The following is a 24,849-nucleotide window of genomic DNA, read 5'->3' on the forward strand; positions in this document are numbered from 1 at the left end:
TGTCTTCTTTCTCCGAATCATCGATAAATCTCGATCACAGAACAACAGCATTGATTAAACGTCAGTCTTCATTTACCTGCCATTTCTTCACGTTTATCACAGCTGCATAGAGGCTTAGTGAGGGTTAACTTTTGTTAGAAACTAACACGTGTAATCCCAACAGATCTGAGGAAAATATAGACGAATGTGGCAGTGGCAAAGCTCAGCTTGTGAATATTATATATAATATTAATTATATTTTTTTTAACCTTTCTAGGAAACTTTTTACCTCCTTTAAAAAATGTTTTGCCACACATTGTGTTGGTTATTGTCACACATTGGTTATATTGATTGTAATATTTTATTAGCATTTGCATCTTAATTTACAACTATACCCAACGGAAAAAAAAAACATTATTCATTAAATTTACTAAAACAAATTTAAGGTAAGTGGTTGCAAACAAGGTATTTAAGCTACATAAAGCTACATGGTTAGTTACTAAATGTCTTAAATAGCTAAATAGTCAAAATAAGTGAATTGCAACCACTTACCTTAAAAAAAAAAAGTAAATTCAATTAAGTTTTTTTTCTTTTCAGAGGACATTCTCATTAAGTTATGAAAACGCTTTCTAAATGTTTTTAAATGTTTTAAAAACGTTTATCTTGTTATACAATGGGATTATTGTCATTTTGTAAACATTATGGGTATATTATTTTCGAATCACGTTTTAAAAATGCAATTAACATCCAACTAAAGCATTTTAGGTAAAGTGAACGATGTAAAAATAACATTTTTGTACCAACTTTTGAGAACATCAGATCGTTTTGAACAAACGTTCTGTTAATGTTACTGGACGAACCTTGCCAGAACGTTCTGAGAATGTTCCCAGTTTGCTGGGAAGAAGCAAAACATGTTTACCATAGCATGTCTTTGATTGTATCCAGTACTTTTTCCTATAGATGTGGACAAAATATCACTGTTGTAGAGTTTTGGTCCCAGTGTTGTTTTTAGTCATGGTTCTGCAGTAGATGGCAGCATTTGAGCACATTATATAAACTAGTTCTCAGCAGCTCAAGGGTGAATCAGTGCATCACTCTGAAATGATAGGAAACAGCTCTCACATGATGACTGTTAAGACACCGCTTGTACAAAATAACACACAATGGCTATCACCATCTAATGCTTTTCTTCTTGTTGTCATTTGCCGGTATTCCTAGCATGCACGTTCACTCCTATAAAAGCAGAGATGGGAAAAACTGACATCAGCTTGTGTTGAGATCATTGAGTCTCTATCAGTGGCATGAGCTGAGCGTCTCCTGCATGCATCTCAAGTGACATCATTTAAATGTTAATACTTCATGGTATGACAGCCTATTGTTAGACAGCTATTGTTAGTTAGCTAAATAATTAAAGTATTATTATTATTGTTTGTTTTTAAGATTCACATCAGACATTATTGCTGTAAGCATAATTAATTGTTGTGTTGTATTATATGCATCTATTTTTTCCCTCCTAGTTTAGCCATGATAAGTCATGAGCAATCTCTAAAGGTTTAAAAGTGCTCTTGGCATCCAAGCGAATGTATTTTTGTTCTGTGTTCCCTGAATATTAACTTTAATCTTAGATTATTGATGTTTCACAGTAAGATATTTGTAGACAGGCCCCTAATTTTGCAAATAAAATGGATTAAATGCTGTCTTTTGCCTGGCAACAATCATATTGAACAAGAAAAGAGCCAAATGACCATTAAACTACATAACATAAACAAATAAAACCATACATAAAGGATGTTGATTGGTAAATTTACTTTGGTGAATATGAAACAGTAAAATAAACAGACAAAAGTAAAACAAAATATAAAATAAAGTAAAAAAATAATACGAAGAAAATAATAATAATAAATTGAGCGAGTGGTAACATAGTTTAAAATAAATTCAAGAGAGAGGAGAAATGCCTTAAGTCTCTTTTGTTTTCATTATATAAAAGCATAAATATTACACTTTGTGCACAATGTAACTGACTTTAAAGCTTTGGCATTGTTGGAAGAAGAGATAGTACCCAAATAATATTTCAGGTCATTTTGACGGACAGCTGTCAGCCAGTCCATCATCGTGCCGGTGACGTCATCGCGTCAGTGTAGCGCGTGTGTTAAAGGGGCGGAAGTCAGTCAGACTTAGACGCTCGCTGGGGTTTCTAAACTTGTTTTCTCTGTCTTCTTCACTCACAGTTTGACTCCACAGCAGCTCACAGGTGAGTGACTTGAATACGCTTTAAACGCGCGGTTTCAGGGACTTTACGCGCATGTTGCACGAGTTTGTAACGAGTGAAGCTGACAGTGTTACGATTCGCGCGAATAAAAACTCGTTAATCTGGTCCGAATGAAAGTTATTGTAGAGGATTTATGAGATGAAAACCTAAATATAATCAAAAAACACTCCGTCTGCAGAAAGGTAATGTTTACTGGTTATAATTGACTGGTTTAACGGTTATCGTTTAACTTTTACAGATGTTTAACGGTTATTTGTTTTTTCGCGCTGTTTCCGTTTTTAAATGTAAAACGGTTTTTGAATATTGACGTGTTTTCATAACGTCTCAAGAATTACATTTATCGCTATTTCAACAATGTATTTACTTGATAAGTTGTATATTTTGTGTAGAGATGTCTTTTGTGATGTCTGCCTGTTGCAGGTGTCTTTCTGCTGTCAATTTGTCTTTGAGAGTAATAGTTTTAAATAAGAAACAAAGCGGGGAAAGTTTAATACAATGTGAGAAAATAGTATAAAATTGTTGGTTTGCGCGTCAGTATAGCTGATGAATTCCTCAATGTGGGAATTTTGAAGGGTGATGATGTAGTTCTGCTCTAAAAGTGATGTTGCATGTCAAATAACAGACATTTGAGGTGTTTTTTTGGCATCGATGTTTAATGAAGAACCTATAACATTCACACACTCCTAAAAATAAACATTCCCAATGGGTTTTTGTAGCAATGACACAGAAGAGCCATTTTGGGTTGTTCAAAGAAACTTTAACAGTCATTTAAAGAACCATGATAGATGCCAATAAAGAACGTATGTGTGTGTGTGTGTGTGTGTGTGTGTGTGTGTGTGTGTGTGTATAATAAAATATGGCACAGATGTTAAATATTCTTCTTGGCACCAACAAAGAAGGTTTATTTTTTAGAATGCACGAGAAAATGCTTATTTCAAGAAAAAGTTTACTGAAAGATTTTTTGGGGGAGCCAACCAGAAATGGTCCAAAAGTGCAATGTTGGAGACTGACGCATTTTAAATGGATAATAATGGTTGTGTTCTCGAAGACGCAGTTTAAATGCAGTATGAACATAATTAACAGTCATTTCGTGTAATTTTAGTGCTTCCAAATGGCTGGTCACTGACCTTAAGCCGAGTAAGTGAGTAGTGTGCAAGCTTGCGTGTGTGTACATACTATATTTCCATGCAAAATTGTCCCCAGAAGTGAGCTAAATTTGATGAAGCCTTCCGTAGGGACGTCTGGGGAAGTAATCGATCAGCAAAACCGGATCGTCCCCTTCAATGCAGGTGGAATTTAAATACACCAACACACTTTACCAACCCCCTAATCTTCCCATGGGATAGACAGGATTGAGTCATTACAGACGGACGTGATCCAACACGCCTGAACTGAACCCAGGTGGCTCTGGTCTGCAGGTGATGTGTGTAGGAGCTTCACCATTGGGATTCTTCAATAATAAGTTGGTTGTAGTCTAGTAAAACACTAGGACTATTTGTTCGGGTGCATTCCTGTTATATAAGAGCCAATGAAATGTGGGTAATCAAGAGTTGGTCAGTGTTACAAAGTGCACCTGTGTTTTACAGGGAAGCTCTGAATGCTTTCGGAGCCGTCTTTCAAACAAAGATTGTGTTTACAGGTCACTTTGGTAGTTTAGGATCAGGCCTGCATGGCTAAACATTAAATTGTTAAACGTTACACTGAAAGTCCAGCAATGTTGGAGCTTGGTTCTTTATGTGTTGGCGTAGTACCATTTTTTATTTTTTGGCCACCTATGGCTCAGTAGCTTGACACGGTCTACACATGCAGTGATTTAGCGGCTGTCATAAGCGTGTTATTTTGGATGGGTGTAGAATTAGGTAATTCCTCCAATTTAATGGAACTGGAAAGTTATGCCATTTCTGGCCAATATGATGTTTGGCTTTAATCTTGAGCTAATATTCACTCAGTTTATATTCACTCACATTCAGTTTAGTGAAGGACCTCTAATGTACATGTAAGCTTTGCATTCCACAAATTATTAATAGAATGGATATTATGTTTAGCTTGTTGTTAACTCTAAGAAACTGTTGTTCTTTTAGGAATATGTTTACTTAAATGTTCTTTGGAGAACCAGAAATGAAGTGTTGGGAGTCCGAAATGTACTGTTACTTTATTTCACTAAATAAAATGCAATGTTTTTATTGGGTGGCTGTCTGTTTTCCAGGGCGTGCTCTTGGTATGGCTCGCCATTCGTGCCATGAGAAAACCAACCGTGACTGACAGATTGGTGGAAAAGCTCGTTGGTGTTTACACAGTTTTAGCTCACATGGTGACTGACATATTAAGCCTCTATGGTTATAGTTTCAGAGTTTGTATTTGTGTATTTGACTGGGCATGTTTCCAGCTCAAAGGTAACTAATTGCCATTATTGTGAGCTTAAGGAATAGTTTTGTAGATGTGGATTAGTTTTCTTCATCAGGTTTGGAGAAATGTAACATTGCATCAGTGTCTCATCAATGGCTGCTCTGCAGTGAATGGGTGCCGTCAGAATGAGAGTCTGATAAAAACATCACAATAATCCACAGCACTCCAGTCCATCAGTGAACATCTGGAGAAGCCAAAAGCTGCGTGTTTGTAAGAAACAAATCCATCAAGATGTTTTTAACTAAAATACAAGTGCATAATCCTTAATAACTCTTCCTACAGTGGTGTTCTGGTCTGAATTAGGAGAGAAATCTGCACCGGTCAAGTGCCATTTACAAGCCAAAACGGCTCTAAACAAATAACAGACAACAGATGGGCTTTTTACTGGAGGAAGCAAATGGACTCCGATTTTAATTATAAACATATTAATGATGGATTTGCTTCTTACATTGTAAATTCTCATTACGTACTTACAGTTACTTACAACTTTTTGAAGCATTTGGGCAGATAGATGCTTTCAATGCTAACAGAAATAGTCTGCAAACTCTGATATTTAGTACAAGCTATTCTTGTCATGTTATTTAGACTCCGTCTGAGTCACCACAGTATTGTTGATCTAGATCTGATAGGATGAGTAAATGTTCCCGTTTGAAAGCCTGTGTGACAAACACAAACAGCCCTTGTGGCTTCAGGCATGGAAAAACGCTTCATTCACTCTATTCAGAATGAACATGTTGTTCTCTATAACAGTACCCTTAGTGCTTTCAGAGAAACTGCTGTCAAAAGAATAATACATCAGCTCCCGAGGCTCAGTAGTCACAGACACAACACCTCTTTGAGTCACGGTTGACATTCATGTTCTCTGGTATTCAGTTATTAAATAGATGGCTGATAATGTTAATGTATTGCACATATTGTCATCCACATAGTTCATTGACTTCCACTCATCTTTACATTTTGTCCAATTTATACCAGAGCATGGAAAAGCCACAGCATTTAACAATCAGTTTTGAGTGAAAGTCGGTTGGATATGAAGCGGTTGTAGACGTTCTGAGATGTTTGTAGAGGTCTGAAGAACGAGGAGAGCAGGTGAATGATTTTAACTTCTAAAAGCGTCAGTGTTGTGGGACATTCCTGAGCAAGACCCCCCAGAGACTAATCTGTTTCCATGGAATGTTTCCTGTGCTGGATTGTGCTTGGGTTTTACCTCACCAACGACTGCACGCTCACCCGTAAGCTCTTAAAATACTTGTGTGTGCACACGAGATTCCCCCGTCACAGCAGGTTTATATAAATAGCGGCTGCTCGTTTGTTTTATCTGCACTTATGAGATAAGTTTGGACTATGAACCATCTTGTTCCTAGATTTATTTAGAAACCTGTAACATTTTCCAGATCAATCAGTTGCTCTGGTAAATTTGAGTTATGCTTCTCTATTTGTCTTTTTTAGCCAAATAATTGGATTTTGTTTTATTTTATTTGTTCATTTTTATGCTTGTTTGAAATATATATTTGCTTTTTTTTTGCTTGTTGTTTTGTTTTTGCTTATGTATTTATATTTTGTTTCATTTGCTTGTTTGCATATTTTTTATTTTATTTTTATTTGCTTTTTAATTTTTAGATTTTTTTTTTTTTTTTTTGCTTATTTGAAATGGTCTTTTTCGTGTGTTCATTCGTCCTTATTACTTTGTTTGCTTATTTAATTGTTTTATCTTTCTTTCTTTCTGCTTCCTAGGCAAAGATTTTGTGTAGGCGTCAGTATATGGTGTTTTGTTCCTGCATGATCAGTGACCTTTACTGTGTGTCTTTGCTGTCATTGTTCAGGCTGTGAATTGGACTTCGGCAGCACCTTCAGCAGTGACCCGCTCCACCATGAGTAACTACAGCGTGTCCTTGAGCGGACCTTCACCCTGGGGCTTCAGACTACAGGGTGGCAAGGACTTCAGCATGCCTCTCACCATCTCCAGAGTGAGTGTCATCTTCATCATGTCATGCACACTTTAAATGGCCCTTTAAATGTCAATAAAAGCTGCATGCGACATGTAGTTCTTCTTTGATTTGTGCATCCTCCGCATGTTGTTTAGCTCATGCTAGAAGACTTTTGGGTGATGTTAGATGATGATGGACCCTGTTATGTTACTCATGTTTGGTTACAGAGATGTTGAGAAAATCTGTATGTAGTCTATCCTGTTGTTAGTGTTTATCTCTTATATCTCATACTGTATAATCAGTGCTTGTATTTATATTCAGCAGTGTTGCAGGTAAAAAAAACATCTATTATTAAAAAACATGTTTTTTTTTTTTGTAGTTGTTTACTGCATGTTTAATTGGATTATTAAATATATATTTTTTGAGATTTTCATAACAATTTCTACACTTGATTATCGTCATGATGCACATTTCCAGTCTCAACTTCGTTATCTTTGGCAGAAATCAAGGAATTGTTCAGCTGCTAATATTTTTGTCAGTAATTTTGACTAGATTAACACTTCTTGGGCTTTTGGTATATGTCAAGGCATTTGTCAATGCGAACTTCTCTTTAGCTCTGACCAAATTCTGATCCCGTCGATCCTGTGGTTAAAATTTTTTTTCCTATTGCATAAAATGTTTCACAAGACGTCACATAAGCGCAGCAAAATGAGTTGCGGTCTCTGTTGCATATTGACTTACATTTTAAAATGTAATTACTTTTAATACAAGTTTAAGAGGTTATATTACCAAAGGACTTCCACCAGGAACGACAGGCATCTGTTTGAGGCCACAGGAAACACAGATTGTCCAAGTAAGACACAAAGTTAATGTGTATGGTTGCCAGATATATATTTTTGCCATGAATCTGCTCCAAGAAAACCTCATCCATCAGTTCTGCTTAAACGCTAGCCATCTGGCTCATTTCTTCAGCTTATTTCCTGTTGATCTTTGGTAAACGGCCCCCAATCGCAGGTCTCTCACCTGGCTTCCACATGCAACGCGGGCTCGGAGGGACGTTATGTATCATCTGCGATGGAGATGGATCTGTCTACTGGTTTGCACAGGAGCTCGAGTACGCCAGCTGCACTTTTAACACTCGAGCAGAGACTTTAAACCCCAGGAATATCTGTCTGGAAGCGGCACGACCGTAAATCAGCGAGGCGATGCTGCCATGGTTGCTGATGAATGCTTAGCGTTGCAAGCGAATTTCTGGGAGATTTGGTACAGGTCTTCTTGCTTGGTGCTTCTGCGGCTCAGTTGTGTGCAATAGATAGATAGTGACAGCTGCAGACATTCTGGGATGTTGAGATACGGGGATTTAACTCTTGTAATCTAGGCTTCAAAGCAAAGGCAGAAGAGAAAAGAGTTAGTCCTAATGTGGAGATTTAGAACTGAACATCCAGAGTTAAAACAATACTTCATCGATCATTTACTCTCCTCATGTCATTACAAACCTGTGCACTCTCAGAATCCCTGGTCCGTTCACCTTTGGATCTAATTTACACCTAAATGGTAAATACAGTCCCTCCAGGATTTAGCAAATCTCCAAACGCTGCATTTGTCGCAAGTTCAAGTAAACTGAAATTTAAACATTTTTGTAATTGCCGCTTGACGCTGTTATACACAGCGCTGGGAGATACAGAGAAGAAAGTAGTTGAATTTGACGCAGAATTAGTATTTAATTATATGTAGACGTTTATCTGCATCTCAACTACCCAGACAGCTTAAGTACATCTGTAAGACATCTGCTAAAATCTGAAATCATCAGTTTGGTTGTTTATTTATTTTCATTTGAAATAATACAAGGGAAATACTTAAAAAAGAGAAAAAGAAAGAAAGTGTGGTGAGTGCTGCCCACCACAGCAAGCCTCCTGTGGGAGATAATGGCACTTCCTGTCAGAGGAAGTTATTTATACTCTCTGGGCAGCTGTGAGAGAGAGACTGAGCGACTGACACCAGCAGCTTAATCTGTAGTGGAAAACTGTGGAACGAGATCTGTCTGATCCCTTATTTGGTGTCCTTTTGATTCATGCAGAACGATTTTCCTCTTACATCACACTTTCTCACGCGCTGAGTCGTGCCAGCCGGCCGAGCGTCCGCACCTTGGATGTGTCGAGGCCTGAAGCGCACGGCACAAGTCGCACAAACCCACTTTACTAGCGAGACGGCGAGCCAGGACTGCTGCTTGAGTTTCATAAAGTACGGATGTCATCAATGCTTTGAGCCCATCTGCCCGTACTTACTGAGTACTTCTCTTTACTTTTCCATAATTCAAGATTTTAGAACAACTCTTGTTTGCATGCTTTATTTGGGGTTTTTATAAATTGTTTGTTTGTTTAATCAAAACGCTGCAATCTGCGTTTTAATATAAATAATCCACCCTGTTTAGTAACTTTTTACTTCTCAAACCCAGTAGCTAGTGAATGCAGAATTATTTTTTATAATCAGTCTTTGATATTTTTACATGAATTTGTTTGTTTTATTTTTTTGTATCTATTTAAGGATTTTAGTTAATTTCATTATTAAATTTTTTTTTTTTTTTTTTTTTTTAGTTATTAATTGTTTAATCGTAAAATATTATAATTTATTGTTTATTATTTGCTTGTATTTTAGTTTAATAATGATTTATTTTAGACTTTTTTTTTTTTTTTTTTTTACATTTTAATTTGTTTTCTTTGCTGGCTTGTTTCTTTTATTATTAATTTAGTTTTTTTTTTTTTTTTGTGCAGATCATTAAATACAATCAATCTGCCTTTACTTTACTGTACTGAGGGACATCAAGGCGATATTGTAGACCGTTTCAAAGAAACCAAATACTGTTCTCTGCATTTTCTGTTTGGTCCCTTAAAGCAGTGTGACTTACAATAGAGAAAGAGATTCAGCATTTGATTTATTACCCATCAGGAACATAAAAGCTGAAGGTGTCGGGACATAAAGCAGTACATGTAGTCACAGTCAACTTGAGTAACACGACTCTCATGTGTAAGATTTCTTAAAGAATTAAAGTCTGACAGTGAATCTCCTTGTGAAAGTCAAGCCTTCTCGCAGATTTTCAGAAGTGGTTCATGGATTTTCTCTTGATTTGTCTTCCTGTAAAGCGTTCCCATCTACAAACCGAACACTGTCGGCTGAAGTCGGTCAGAGAAGTCTCTTTGCATCAGCTCTGATCCGACTGGGACGCTGCCTCTGGTTTCCCAGCATGCCATGCTGCATTAAGACAGATCTTTGTCATCCGGGAGCTTGCTGTTAATATCATCGCTCGCTGGAGGTTGAGACGGCAGCTGCCCGTGTTGCTTTTGGAGTGATGTTGAAGTGTTAATATTTCCATGATCACAGGCCAGACCTTCACCACAGAGCTGTCTTTGTGTGTGAGTCCCTGAGTCTGTGATTGGCTCTTTCAGAGATGCATGAGGTCACACCCGTGCTTTATGAATGCTTGTTTAAAATATTGCAAGCATGCCGTCCTCTTCTACATACTTCACATGCATTACTGTGGCAGGAACGAACCTCAGTAATCAAAGGAATTAAACGTGTTTGAAGTTATAGTTTAGGTTTAATTTGCTCATCAAGAGCTGTTGCTTTCCCATGACAATTGAAATCAACTGTGTATTTATATTTAAAATATATAGTATCTTTAAAAAATTGAACCGTTTATAACCCGATTTCTCTTTAAGGTCAACTGTGTTGATGAATTAACTTCTGGATGGAAATTATAGAGATGGTGTGATTTAAACGACTAAAACACATCTCTTCCATCTTTATTTGACCCTCTGACTCTAACACTCACTACTTACTACTTGTTTTCTTTTAAAAAAAACAACACTAGCTTTTCTATTCTTTTTGTATTCTGTTTGTTTTCTTTTTTATTATACAATTAACAAAAGCAAAAAAGACATCTAACACTAGCGTGCTCTATTCTATCGGTTTTCTTTTGTATTTAGAGCGAGGAGCAGTTCATCTGAGTTTGATTTAGCCGTGTGCTGAGAGCTTAGATCAGCCAAACCTCGAGATGAAACACTTGCTCCGAATCATTCAGAACTTTTGTTCTGTGTGTGATTGTTTCTGTTAATAACAAAAACTCAACTCTGCTGGGAAAGTGCTGGAGTCTGGTTTGTTTCTCTAGCGGAGTAACAGATGATTCTTGGAAGAATGCGTCCGAGAGCACATTTATCAACATGAACATTTTATGTTCTTTCCTTTCGTTCTTAGACAAAACACTAACACTCTATTTTAAGAGCCTATAAGACTTTCCACAGTGAGCGGCACTGATCTGAGGACACTCTTATTTCCTCATAATATTTGTTTGTCCGTGGCCTTTCCGAGTCATTTGACCTTTAGATGTGGGAGGTATCCGGCTAGATGTGGGGAACGGGATGGTTTATTTGGGCTGATTTTAACCAGGCCTGTTAAAGTACCATAAATAATGCTTGCAATGACAGGAATGGTTTATCAGGGGAGTTGCTGTGAGGGAAAGCCAAAAAGATAGTTTTTTTTTTTTTTTTTCCTACTATAGACATACTACTTAAAGAGGTTTTTTCAAACTTGATGTTCAAACTCTAACAGCACGGCTAAGCAACGCTTGTCTAACCATGCCTGAGAATCCTGGGCTGAGAACGGTTTGTAATCGCCACGATAGTCAAAAAGTGTCTATATACAAGCGCGAATGAAGAACGTATCGCGGTGGATGCCAGGTGTTCAAAAATAAAAAATTTTTGCACGATTATTTAAATCTCAGAATTGAAAATCGAATGCCAACCCACCGAACGAATATTTGAATAATCGAATATTCTGTTCCAGCCCTAGAGCGATTTCAACTTTCCATTATGTCACGTGTCATTCATTACACAGTTGTTTAAAATAAAAGGTGTTTAACACCAAATATGTACATTTCAGGCAAATTAAAGCTTTGAATCACCTGAAGGCTTTTCGTTTGCCGTGTTATAATATATGTACATTAACAATGATTCGGGGCGAATATAATGTAATTTAATGAAAAATTATGTGCATTGCAATGAATTGTATATTGGCCATTTTCATCAAGACGTTTGTCTTTTCTGTGGCTCTATTAAAGTCTGTATGATTCATTTATAGAGCTATTATATAGATCATTCTTTCTGTTTGCTTCATTTTTTTAAATGCTGAAATTCAAACTCCTCTATGCCTCATTGTTCATTTTTTTTCCCTGAACTTAAATGTAATTATTAAAAAGGAGTGGAGAAAAATTCAAATGGATAAAACTGAATCCAGAAAAATTTACATTTAAAATAACGGAATTTGGAAAAAATCTCATGGAATTTAGGAAAAACGAAACCGATTTCATAGGGCTCTATTAGAGTGTGGAAATTTCAACATTTACTATTATTACTACTTTTATTATTAATACTACTACTAGTATGGTTCAGTAGTTTTTTTTTATTTGTATAAAAAAAAAAATTGTAAATAAAGCACTATTTTAGTTATCTATCGGTTAATTAATCCGTATCGGCCAGTGTGGTCCATCTTAACTATCGGTATCGGCAAAATCCACTATCAGTCGACCATTAAAATATATATATATATTTGTGTGTGTGTGTGTGTGTGTGTGTGTGTGCGCGCATCAGAGATGTATAAAGTACTAGAAACCCATACTTGAGTAAAAGTACAAGTGCTCTATCAAAAAAGTGACTTGAGTAGAAGTAGAAGTGCTCTTTAAGCACCACACTTAAGTAGAAGTACTAAAGTAGTCAACATTTTTTGTACTTAAGTATTGCAAGTAGTCTATTTTAAAATTTACTACTCAAGTACTGAAAGTAAAAGTAGAAGTATTGTGTTATGTAGCTATTAAAGAAAATAGTCAAAAGTTTGAACATATTGTTTTTACTATTTAAAATGATTAACCTAAAGGACAATCGCAATTCCTTTGACTGTGACTTCTTGTAAACAAAAAACGGTTACTAGGGTTAGTAAGCCCAGTTTGCAAAATGATGTCATTAATAACTTCCGCTCATGTTGTTTCAAACCCGTAAGACATCAGAGGGTCATTTAGAACAGTGATCCTCAAATCTGGCTCGCGAGATCCAGTTTCCTGCAGAGTTTAGCTCAGACTGTAATTAAACACACCTGCCTGTGATTTTCTAATGATCCTGAAGACACTGATTAGCAAACTCATGCGTGTTTGATTAGGGTTAGAGCTAAACTTCGCAGGAAAGTGGATCTCCCAAGCCAGATTTGAGGATCACTGATTTAGAATTTTTTGAAGCATTGAAAATACATTTTGGTCCAAAAATAGCAAAAACTACGACTTTATTCATCATTGTCTTCTCTTCCGTGTCTGTTGTAAGACAGTTAAAAACAAAGCAGTTTGTGATATCTGGTTCGCGAACGAATCATTCGATGTAACCGGATCTTTTTGAAACAGTCCACCAAATCGAACTGAATCGTTTTAAACGGTTCGCGTCTCCAATACGCATTAATCCACAGATGAATTAAGATGTTAACTTGTTTAATGTGTCTGACACTCCCTCTGAGTCTGAGTTAAAACAAACCAATATCCCGGAGTAATTCATTGACTCAAACAGTACACTGACTGAACTGCTGTGAAGAGAGAACTGAAGATGAACACCGAGCCGAGCCAGATAATGACTCGTTCACGAGTCAAGAACCGTTTCTGTCAGACGCGTCTGATTCGTGAACCGATGAGCTGATGATACTGCGCATGTGTGATTTAGCGTGAAGCAAACCGACACACAGAGCATCTGAACCGAACTGATTCTTTTGGTGATTGATTCTGAACTGATTCTGTGTTAATGTTATGAGCCCAGGTGCAGTCAACGCCAATGACGCCATTGCGTCGAGCGCAAAAGAATCGGTGAACTGTTTTCTTCAACTGGTTTATTGAATCGAACTGTCAGAAAGAACTAACGTTACTGGTCATCCGAGAACCGATGCAACCGGTTCTTGACTCGTGAACGAGTCATTATCTGGCTCGGCTCTTTGTTCATTTCTCTCTTCACAGCAGTTCAGTCAGCACGCGCAGTCTCGCTTGATTCGCTCAATGATGTGCCAGCTTCATCAAACCTGCCATCTACAGTTCTGGCAGTGGTTTGTAATGGAATAATTCGTAACATTTTTATAATTGTAACGAGTAACAATGCAGCACATAAAAAAAATATCGGAGTGAAAGTATTAAACTCAGCGAAAATATGTACTGAAGTAAAAGTGGAAGTAGGAGAAAAAATAATACTCTAGTAAAGTACAGATACCGACTTTTAGTACTTAAGTACAGTAGTGAAGTAGTTCTACTTCGTTACTATACATCTCTGGCACGCATGCATATATGTATATAATTTAAATAATAAAAATAAAATCTAAATTAAATTTTAATTAATTTTAAAACGGGATAAATAAGGGAAAAATAAATGTTGCTGAACATTTTTTATATATATATATATATATATATATATATATATATATATATATATATATATATATATATTTATATATAAAATATATATTTATATATAAAATATATATTTTTAGGGCTGTGCAAAAAATCGAATGCGATTTTCTTGCACATCTCATCAGTAAAGACGCTCCTGTAATTAGAAGTATATCTCCAGCACGTGTGTTCAGATCATAGCTGCCAGGTTTTCACAACAAATCCTGCCCAGTTGCTTCTCAAAACTAGTCCAAAATCGCGTTTCCAGAAGGTTCCCCGATTTAAAAAAAATAAAAAATGCTTTGCGGGGTTAAATTTTAAGTTTTATGGCATGGTTGCCTTGGTAAAATTCACATTTTAGGTGCTAAATATCACATTATTGGTATTGTCGCTTCGACCAGCGGACATGAAAGACAACCACAGACTTGGCAACATTGGTTAGCATTTACTACACAGAGCCGTAATTCGCTGACAATCTGCACTAAGTCGATTTTAAAATCGGTGGCGATTCTTTGCCGATTTTGAAAGCGATTTTGTGTCCGTTGTCGGTAGACTACAGCTCTGTGTAGTAACTGCTGCTCCACCTGAACCAGTGTTGCCAAGTCTGTGGTTGTTTTCCATGTCCGCGGTTCGAAGCAACCCCAATACCAATAACGTGACATTTAGCCCCTAAAATGCGAAAAAAAAAAACGTATATTTTAACCCCTGGAAGCATTTTTTTTTTTTTATCTGGGAACCTCCTGTAATCGCGATTAGTTTTGGACTAGTTTTGAGAAGCAATAGGGCAGGATTTGTTGTGAAAACCTGGCAACCCTGATCAATCAATCAATCAATCACCTTTATTTATATAGTGCTTTAAACAAAATACATTGCGCCAAAGCACTGAACAACATTCATTTGGAAAACAGTGTCTCAATAATGCAAAATGATAGTTAAAGGTAGTTCATCATTGAATTCATTGATGTCATCTCTGTTCAGTTGAAATAGTGTCTGTTTTAATTTGCAATCAAGTCAACGATATCGCTGTAGATGAAGTGACCCCAACTAAGCAAGCCAGAGGCGACAGCGGCAAGGAACCGAAACTCCATCGGTGACAGAATGGAGAAAAAAACCTTGGGAGAAACCAGGCTCAGTTGGGGGGCCAGTTCTCCTCTGACCAGACGAAACCAGTAGTTCAATTCCAGGCAGCAGCAAAGTCAGATTGTGCAGAAGAATCATCTGTTTCCTGTGGTCTTGTCCTGGTGCTCCTCTGAGACAAGGTCTTTACAGGGGATCTGTATCTGGGGCTCTAGTTGTCCTGGTCTCCGCTGTCTTTCAGGGCAGTAGAGGTCCTTTCTAGGTGCTGATCCACCATCTGGTCTGGATACGTACTGGATCCGGGTGACTGCAGTGACCCTCTGATCTGGACACAGACTGGATCTGGTGGCCACGGTGACCTCGGAACAAGAGAGAAACAGACTAATGTTAGCGTAGATGACATTCTTCTCATGATGTAGAAAGTACGGTGTTATGTGAAGTGTTCTGGTTCCAGTTTACCTAATTAATGCAGCCTAAAAATCCTTTAACGGATTTGGATATTAAAAGCATATTAGTATGTTATGTGTATGCCAGGTTAAAGAGATGGGTCTTTAATCTAGATTTAAACTGCAAGAGTGTGTCTGCCTCCCGAACAATGTTAGGTAGGTTATTCCAGAGTTTAGGCGCCAAATAGGAAAAGGATCTGCCGCCCGCAGTTGATTTTGATATTCTAGGTATTATCAAATTGCCTGAGTTTTGAGAACGTAGCGGACGTAGAGGAGTGTAATGTAAAAGGAGCTCATTCAAATACTGAGGTGCTAAACCATTCAGGGCTTTATAAGTAATAAGCAATATTTTAAAATCTATACGATGTTTGATAGGGAGCCAGTGCAGTGTGGACAGGACCGGGCTAATATGGTCATACTTCCTGGTTCTAGTAAGAACTCTTGCTGCTGCATTTTGGACTAGCTGTAGTTTGTTTACCAAGCGTGCAGAACAACCACCCAATAAAGCATTACAGTAGTCTAACCTTGAAGTCATAAATGCATGGATTAACATTTCTGCATTTGACATTGAGAGCATAGGCCGTAATTTAGATATATTTTTGAGATGGAAAAATGCAGTTTTACAAATGCTAGAAACGTGGCTTTCTAAGGAAAGATTGCGATCAAGTAGCACACCTAGGTTCCTAACTGATGACGAAGAATTGACAGAGCAACCATCAAGTCTTAGACAGTGTTCTAGGTTATTACAAGTAGAGTTTTTAGGCCCTATGATTAACACCTCTGTTTTTTCTGAATTTAGCAGTAAGAAATTACTCGTCATCCAATTTTTTATATCGACTATGCATTCCATTAGTTTTTCAAATTGGTGTGTTCCACCGGGCTGCGAGGAAATATAGAGCTGCGTATCATCAGCATAACAGTGAAAGCTAACACCATGTTTCCTGATGATGTCTCCCAAGGGTAACATATAAAGCGTGAAGAGTAGCGGCCCTAGTACTGAGCCTTGAGGTACTCCATACTGCACTTGTGATCGATATGATACATCTTCATTCACTGCTACGAACTGATGGCGGTCATATAAGTACGATTTAAACCATGCTAATGCACTTCCACTGATGCCAACAAAGTGTTCAAGTCTATGCAAAAGAATGTTGTGGTCAATTGTGTCAAACGCAGCACTAAGATCCAATAAAACTAATAGAGAGATACACCCACGATCAGATGATAAGAGCAGATCATTTGTAACTCTAAGGAGAGCAGTCTCAGTACTATGATACGGTCTAAATCCTGACTGGAAATCCTCACATATACCATTTTTCTCTAAGAAGGAATATAATTGTGAGGATACCACCTTTTCTAGTATCTTGGACAGAAAAGGGAGATTCGAGATTGGTCTATAATTAACTAGTTCTCTGGGGTCAAGTTGTGGCTTTTTTATGAGAGGCTTAATAACAGCCAGTTTGAAGGTTTTGGGGACATGTCCTAATAACAATGAGGAATTAATAATAGTCAGAAGAGGACCTATGACTTCTGGAAGCACCTCTTTTAAGAGCTTAGATGGTATAGGGTCTAACATACATGTTGTAAGTTTAGATGATTTAACAAGTTTATACAATTCTTCCTCTCCTATAGTAGAGAATGAGTGGAACTGTTCCTCAGGGGGTCTATAGTGCACTGTCTGATGTGAAACTGTAGCTGACGGCTGAATGGTTGCAATTTTATCTCTAATAGTATCGATTTTAGAAGTAAAGTAGTTCATAAAGTCATTACTGCTGTGGTGTTGGGAAATGTCAACACTTGTTGAGGCTTTATTTTTCGTTAATTTAGCCACTGTATTGAATAAATACCTGGGGTTATGTTTGTTTTCTTCTAAAAGAGAAGAAAAGTAATCAGATCTAGCAGTTTTTAATGCTTTTCGGTAGGATATGCTACTTTCCCGCCAAGCAATATGAAATACCTCTAGTTTTGTTTTCCTCCAGCTGCGCTCCATTTTTCGGGCTGCTCTCTTTAGGGTGCGAGTATGCTCATTATACCATGGTGTCAAACTGTTTTCCTTAACCTTTCTTAAGCTGATCTGAACACACGTGCTGGAGTTAATACTTCTAATTAAAGGAGCGTCTTTACTGATGAGATGTGCATGAAAATCGCATTCGATTTTTATGCACAGCCCTATATATTTACTTTTTGTATTTTTTCCAAGTAAAAAACAAAACAAAAAGTTTTTATAGTTTTAGTTAACTTTAATAACCCTGGCCAATTTTTCAGTTCACATCCATTGTCTAATTAAAAATTATCAGTTATCAAATGTCTCTCATCACTCAGTAGGTGTTCGTGAAGTTTGTTCCTGCCTTTCCAATCGCCTTTTTTTTTTTCTGGTAACAGATATCATCTTGGGTTTCATCTGCTGAACTTTCCTCTCCCGGTTTGGTTCAGTCGAGGGTCCGTCTCACTAGCGCTCCTCCACGCAGCCCTAAACTTCACAAAACCGTCTGCTTTCTGTCAGATTGATATTTGATATTTGTGCTCAACAAATACGCTCTAATTTTAGTCTGAGTTGAGTGCTATATTATTCCCTGATGGCTCTCCTTTAACCTCACCGTTGCTCCTCGCGTACAGTAAGGCCTGGAATGCTTTTGTAGCATGTGAACATGCCGTATGATTGAGTTTCACACGCCGTGTGTGTGTGTGTGTGTATGTGTGTCGATCGGGTGTGAGGTAAGAGCAGGATGAGATTCCATAATCACAATAATCCAGTGTTACATAAGAAGGAGGTGTTTGAGAGAACAGGGAGATGAATGTTTTCCATTGAGCTTCATCTGCCTCAGATTTCCAGAGACAGAGCTTGGCTAATGAGATGAATAACTCAAGGATTCCACGAAGAGTTTTGGTTTGAAGTAGTGGTTTTGGTCTCGACTAGGTCGCCTTAGCATGACGGTTCAGATACCTCGATTAAATGTTTTACAGTCGGCTATGCACATTATTATTTCTCAAAAGTATAAAAATACAAAATAGTGAAATTAGCAATTTACAGTTAAATAAAGCATTTATGAAAAATGCTGTTATTATTAAGAACAATATTTAAAAAATAAAGTAAATTGTAATATTTAACTATAAAACATTTACATTACCATAAAATTACAATACTAATATTTATAGAGCTGTTTTGGCACGTGACAATGTGATACGTGTGACATTCGTAATGAAACTAAAGAAGCATTAAGGTCTTCCTGCACGTTTCTGCCAAAATAAAAGTTGAGAAAAAGCAGTAACTCCATAAACATTCATAAATGTTAGTATTGTAATTTTACTGTTGTTCTTTAAAATAAATTAGAAAGACAATAATAATGATGATATTCATTTTTTAACAGGTTTAATACACTTATTATAACATTAACACACAGTGTTCAAATTGGGATCTGTAATATTTTCTAATTTTTTAAAAAGAAGGCTTTTCTGGGACTTCCGGTGAGACGCGCAGCGAGATGGTCGCTTTACACTGAGCTCCTGCCAAAAGCCCTTTGACTGGTGGCTTAACTGCTTGTTTCCTGCAATAAGGTCATTCATATAATATATTGGATAGTTTTGAAACTAATATCGTGAAATGGCGTCAAAGAAAAGTGCAAGTTCGCCTGCAAAACAAGACGCGGGCAAGCGATTCAAAGCTAGCCTTAGCTCAGGAACCTCGCTAGCTAGTTTACTCCCTGAGGAAATCTCCTTGATAATCAAGCAGACGGTAGAGGCGGAAAGGGAGACACTACGGGACCTTGTAACCGAAATGCTGAGTGAGACTTTGACTAAAGCACTAACTATGGTCGAAAGTCAAATAGCTGAAAACGGGACGCTATTGAGATCGCTGAATAGCGACATCAACACGCACGCCAAAAATATGGAAAAGATGTCCGCTAAAGTCGATACAATGCAAGGAGTGCTTCGCCAGACTAAAAAAGATACCAACCACTGCCTTACAGAGCTGGACACCCTCAGAAGGAAAGTCACCGAGATGGAAGATAGATCAAGAAGGAACAATGTGAGATTGATAAACCTACCAACAGGTGCAGAAGGAGACGATCCAGTCGGATTTCTTTGTAAAATGCTCCCTCAGTGGATCCCGACACTGGCCGGAAAATCCATAGAAATTGACAGAGCCCACCGAATCTTCTCTGCTAACCTCTCCAGACCACGTACAATGATCTTCAGAGTGCTCCGTTACCGCGATCGTCAAGCCATACTGCAGGGAGCTCGTAATACTAAACCTAAACTTTCAGACAATACTCCGCTTGAATTCTACGCTGACTACAGCGCCGAGACAGTGCAGAGAAGAAACAAGTACAAAACGATCCGAGCCCAATTGCGACAGAAAGGCATCGACTCGTTTTTGATCTACCCAGCCATCCTGAAACTCACGTACAAGGGGGATAAATTATCGTTTGATTCAGCAGAGGAGGCTGAAATGTTCTTCGCGGGACAAGACGCCGCTTCAACTCAACCGAATGGGAACAACGCCAGGCCAACTGCTAAAACTTTTTCTATTTAATTTATGATGACGCTATTATGCACGTTAAGTTTTTTTTTTTTTTTTTCAGTAGGCTATGCAGCGTTTTCTCATCCCACCTGGGGGTCGCTAAATAGTAGCCTGTGGACTGGATGTAATGTAAAATCAGTTTACCTAACAGCGCGGTTATCTTCCGTTTTGTAAATTATTATTATTTTATTTTATTTATTTATTTTTGAACCAAGGTTATTTCTAAAAGCGTGTTTCAGTTATGGAAACAGTGGAAGCGGTCCCAGTTAGGGGCTAATAGGCATAGGTTCATTGTTAGACATCGCTTCGTGGTTCTCACAGATGACAATATGGGGGAGGGGGAGGGGGGCCGGGGTGTTCAGGGGTGTTTTTTTCCGCATGGGATTGATATGTTTTAACACAGGCAAGTGTTTCATGACAGTAGATTATCTTATTTCATTATACACATTGGCAGTTTACTTTAACCTTATTACACACAGTTTGTTTTTGGCATACCTCAATAGGGACAATGGATAGATACAATGTTATGTCATTTAATGTGAGAGGGCTCAACTCCCCATTCAAAAGGTCCAAGGTCTTAGATTTCCTTCATCGTAAAAATGCTGATATAGCATTATTACAAGAAACTCACCTTAATCCTAATGATACTCTAAGACTACAAAACAGGAGATATAAAATGGTAGCTGCCTCATCAGATGGCAGTAGCGCCAAGGGGGTAGCTGTGTTAATGAGACGTAATCTGACTATAAACATAATTAAAGTAAACTCAGATGCTTCAGGAAGGCTAGCATTCTGTTGTACCTCCACTGAAGGAAGGAAAGTAGCCTTTATTAGTATTTATGCCCCAGCCGTCTTTGACTATGCATTTTTTCATAACATTACAAAAGAATTGTTAACTTTAGATGAGTACCACCTGGTTATTGGTGCAGACATGAATACGGTTTTTGACAATACCCTAGACAGGTCGGCTGATGTCGCTACTCACATTCAGATAACTTCTTCTAAGGCTTTAGGTAATTTAGCAAAGGACCTTAATTTGGTGGATCTTTGGAGACTACATAATCCTTCATCAAGAGATTACACATTCTACTCTCCAAGCCATAAGTCTTTTTCTAGGATAGACTACCTACTTATCTCTAGTGAATTGGTTTCTGCATCTTCCTCAATAAATCTTCTTTCTAGGCATATCTCAGATCATAACCCTATTGAAGCAACATTTAGTTTTGGAGATATCAGAAACTATAAGTCTTCGAGGTGGAGGTTTAATTCCTCATTACTACAGAATGAAAGCTTCCTTAATCAACTAAAACTTGAACTTAACGAATTCATAGACATTAATAAGGGCAGTGTAGAGAACCCAATGTTCTTATGGGCCTCCATAAAGGGATTCCTCAGGAACAATGCAATCAGATTCTCATCTCACAACAAACATAATAGACTACGTCAGATTTCAGATTTAGAACAAAAATGTGAACGAATAGAAGGCCAACTTAAAAGGAATTATAATAAAGACATGGAATCTCAATTGAAGACACATCAAGCTGAACTAAACAATCTGTTACGACATAGAGTAGAGTATTTAATGCATATTACTAAGCACAAATATTATTCACAAGGTAGCCGCCCAAGTCATCTTCTTGCCCTAACTCTGAAGCGTCAGGAGAAGAGCCGAACAATAGCGTGCATCAAAAAAGATCAAGGAGAAATGGTGACATCTACTCTAGATATAAATGAATCATTCGCATCCTTTTTTGCAAAACTGTACTCTAGCGACTGTCAGCCCTCTGAGAATGATTATACAAATTTCTTTAACAACCTGAATCTTCCTACTCTTTCCATAGAGGATGCAGAACATCTTGACTTGCCTATCTCACTGGAGGAATTACAATTAGCGCTAAAAAGTATGAAGAGAGGGCGATCCCCAGGCCTAGATGGTTTGCCGGTTGAGCTTTATTCAGTTTTATGGGAGACTTTAGGTCCTTTTTGGCTCGATTCTATAAACTTTGCTATTGAACAAGGGCATTTCCACAAAGACCTTAATACTGCTCTTATTTCGGTTATCCCCAAACTGGACAAAGACCCTTCTGACTGTGCAAGCTACCGGCCAATATCACTTATTAATGCCGACCTCAAAATTTATTCCCGTGTATTAGCCCACAGACTAGAGTCAGTATTGCCAGATTTAATACATCCTGACCAAACAGGATTCATGAAGTGCCGTTTGGCTGCAGACAACATTAGGCGACTAATTCACATTTTAGGTGAAGCGCAGAAAATCCCCTCTTCTTGTGGCCTTCTCTTTCTAGATGCAGAGAAGGCCTTTGATAGGCTTGAGTGGCAGTACTTATGGCGTGTCCTTAAAGTATTTAAGTTTGGTCCTAAGTTTATTAAAATGATTCAGGTGCTGTACGCGAATCCTTCTGCTAGAGTCTGTATAGGAGGTGTCATTTCAAATTTGTTTACTATAAACCGTGGTACAAGACAGGGCTGTCCTCTGTCCCCTTTAATCTTTAATCTTTCCATAGAACCACTAGCGCAGTATATTCGTAATAATATAACTATTTCTCCTATTCACATTGGCACTTCTACTCACAAAGTGTCAATGTATGCAGATGATACATTAATATATATGTCAGATGTACAGAATTCTCTTCCCAACACTATTAAAACATTAAATATGTTTGGTGCACTATCCGGTTTTAAAATTAATTTCTCTAAATCTGCTTTGATGTTAATTAACAGGGATAGAAGTCAGTTAGTTTTACCTACTAAAATTGCAATTGCCAAAGAGGTCAAATATCTAGGAGTGTTAATTCAAACATCTATTACAACCATAACTAAATTAAACTACACAAATGCTTTGAAGAAGGTTGAGGAAGATACAAAAAGATGGTCTGCTCTCCCTGCATCTGTCCCGTCTCGCATAGCAGTAGTGAAAATGAATATTTTACCACGCATTAATTTTATCTCCTCTATGCTACCACTACCTCCGCCGAAGGATTACTGGTCCAAGTTTGACTCGCTACTCACAAAATATATATGGAATGGGAGGCGACCACGTATTAAACGGACCACACTACAGCATAACAGACTAGAAGGAGGCTGGGCATTCCCCAACTTTAAATACTATCATTGGTCATTTATCTTGCGTCCAATGAAGCAGTGGTTGGATTCAAATTCTATATCACCATGGAAGACAATAGAACAAGACATAATTGCTCCCATTAGGCTTAGGGATTTTCTATTTTCTGGTCTCTCCATTAACCATTGTACATTGAGGTATGGCCCAGTATTGACATACATGCTTCAGATCATTAGACAAGTTGAGAGATTAGTGGGTTTTAAATCAAAATGGCATAAAACATCTCCTGTATGGCGTAATAACAAGTTATTGTCTGGAAATAAGCCGTTCATTCATGATGTATGGGCAGAGAAGGGTATATGGGTCATTGGAGACTTAAATGGTGAAGATTCTTTACTAAGCTTTAATGACTTGGTTTCACTTTACGATATCCCTAGACATTCCTTATTCTTTTACTTCAGACTTAGGTCAGCTTTCAAAGCACACAAGGTTGTATGGGGCTCAGAGATGAAGGAGCACCCAGTAGTCGGCTGGATAAAGGTGGCCCCAAAAAGTGTCGTCTCTTTTCTGTATGCTAGGTTACTATCATATTTATCTCCTAAGCCTAGTACATTAGCATGGGATCGTGCAATGGCGCTCAGACGTAGAGAAATAGACTGGAACACAAGCTGGGATAATATATGTAGCTCCTCTCATAATCCTAATCATCAGTTTATTCATATGAAGATATCTCATAGGTCATATCTTACTCCTAGAATCAGACACTTGATTGGTCATGCTCCACACCCATTTTGTACCTTGTGCTCACAAAATACTTTGGGGACTTTTATGCATATAATGTGGGACTGCCCCAAGATCTATGATTTTTGGAATAAGGTGTTACAAGCATTGTCTGATCTGATTGATATTCCGCTCCCTATGGACCCTGTTTTACACCTTCTCAATGATGACTCTAAACTTGAAGACATGAATGAAAGGTCTAGAAAAATTTGGTTAGCTGGTCTTACAGCAGCCAAAAAAATCATTGTTCAAGTTTGGGTTCCACCACACAACTTAGCCCATAAGCATTGGCTGAACACGTTCTTAGAGATTCTTTTTCTTGAACTTTCTTCTGCCAAGATCAACGGCGCTACACCTCGGACTATACAAACATGGAGCAATGGAATCGCTAGAGTTCAGGACATTTTACTGGAAAGACACTAAGTGAACTGTTCTATAACACTGACTGTGCTACACTGATAGTTTTGTTGTATCCCATGCGGTAGGGGTGGGAGGGGGGGGGTGGGATGGGAGGGTGATGAATGTATTGCTATATATATCTGTACTGTCACAACATCTCTTTTATATTGTTACCCAACAAGACAAGACAATAAAAATTGAGTACAAAAAAAAAAAAAAAGAAGGCTTTTCTGCACAAGACTGCTTTGATTTTTATAGTAAAAAATAAATGTCTGATTAAAAGAAAGTGGTCTGATTGCAAAAAAATAGAATTTTACTAACTTATTAATTTTAAGTTAAATTTTGCTTTGTTGCTATAATGTCTGCTAGAATATATATATATATATATATATATATATATATATATATATATATATATATATATATTAAACACTTTTAACCTGCTAACTGTCACCCCCGTCCCGTATACGGGACGCCTACGTTGACTATACTATATTACAAT

The 24,849-nt window shown here is 37.6% G+C and overlaps 1 protein-coding gene across 6 annotated transcripts in view; it reads left to right on the top strand.

The window, feature by feature from the left end:
* The first annotated feature begins 2,108 nt into the window (after nucleotides 1-2,108).
* The window catches only part of LOC113110118 (PDZ and LIM domain protein 5-like), an 80,700-nt gene continuing 57,959 nt past the window's right edge, over nucleotides 2,109-24,849 (top strand). For 5 of the 6 annotated variants that reach the window (XM_026274127.1, XM_026274129.1, XM_026274130.1 and 2 more), the window contains exons 1-2: nucleotides 2,109-2,230; nucleotides 6,478-6,621. In XM_026274127.1, coding sequence (XP_026129912.1) covers nucleotides 6,526-6,621 — 96 coding nt within the window. In that variant the 5' untranslated portion in view covers nucleotides 2,109-2,230; nucleotides 6,478-6,525. Of the gene's footprint in view, nucleotides 2,231-5,771; nucleotides 6,066-6,477; nucleotides 6,622-24,849 lie in introns of those variants that run through there. The other variant, XM_026274128.1, reaches the window with a different exon arrangement.

This window comes from Carassius auratus, chromosome 10 (assembly GCF_003368295.1).
Source record: "Carassius auratus strain Wakin chromosome 10, ASM336829v1, whole genome shotgun sequence".
NCBI lineage: Eukaryota > Metazoa > Chordata > Actinopteri > Cypriniformes > Cyprinidae > Carassius > Carassius auratus.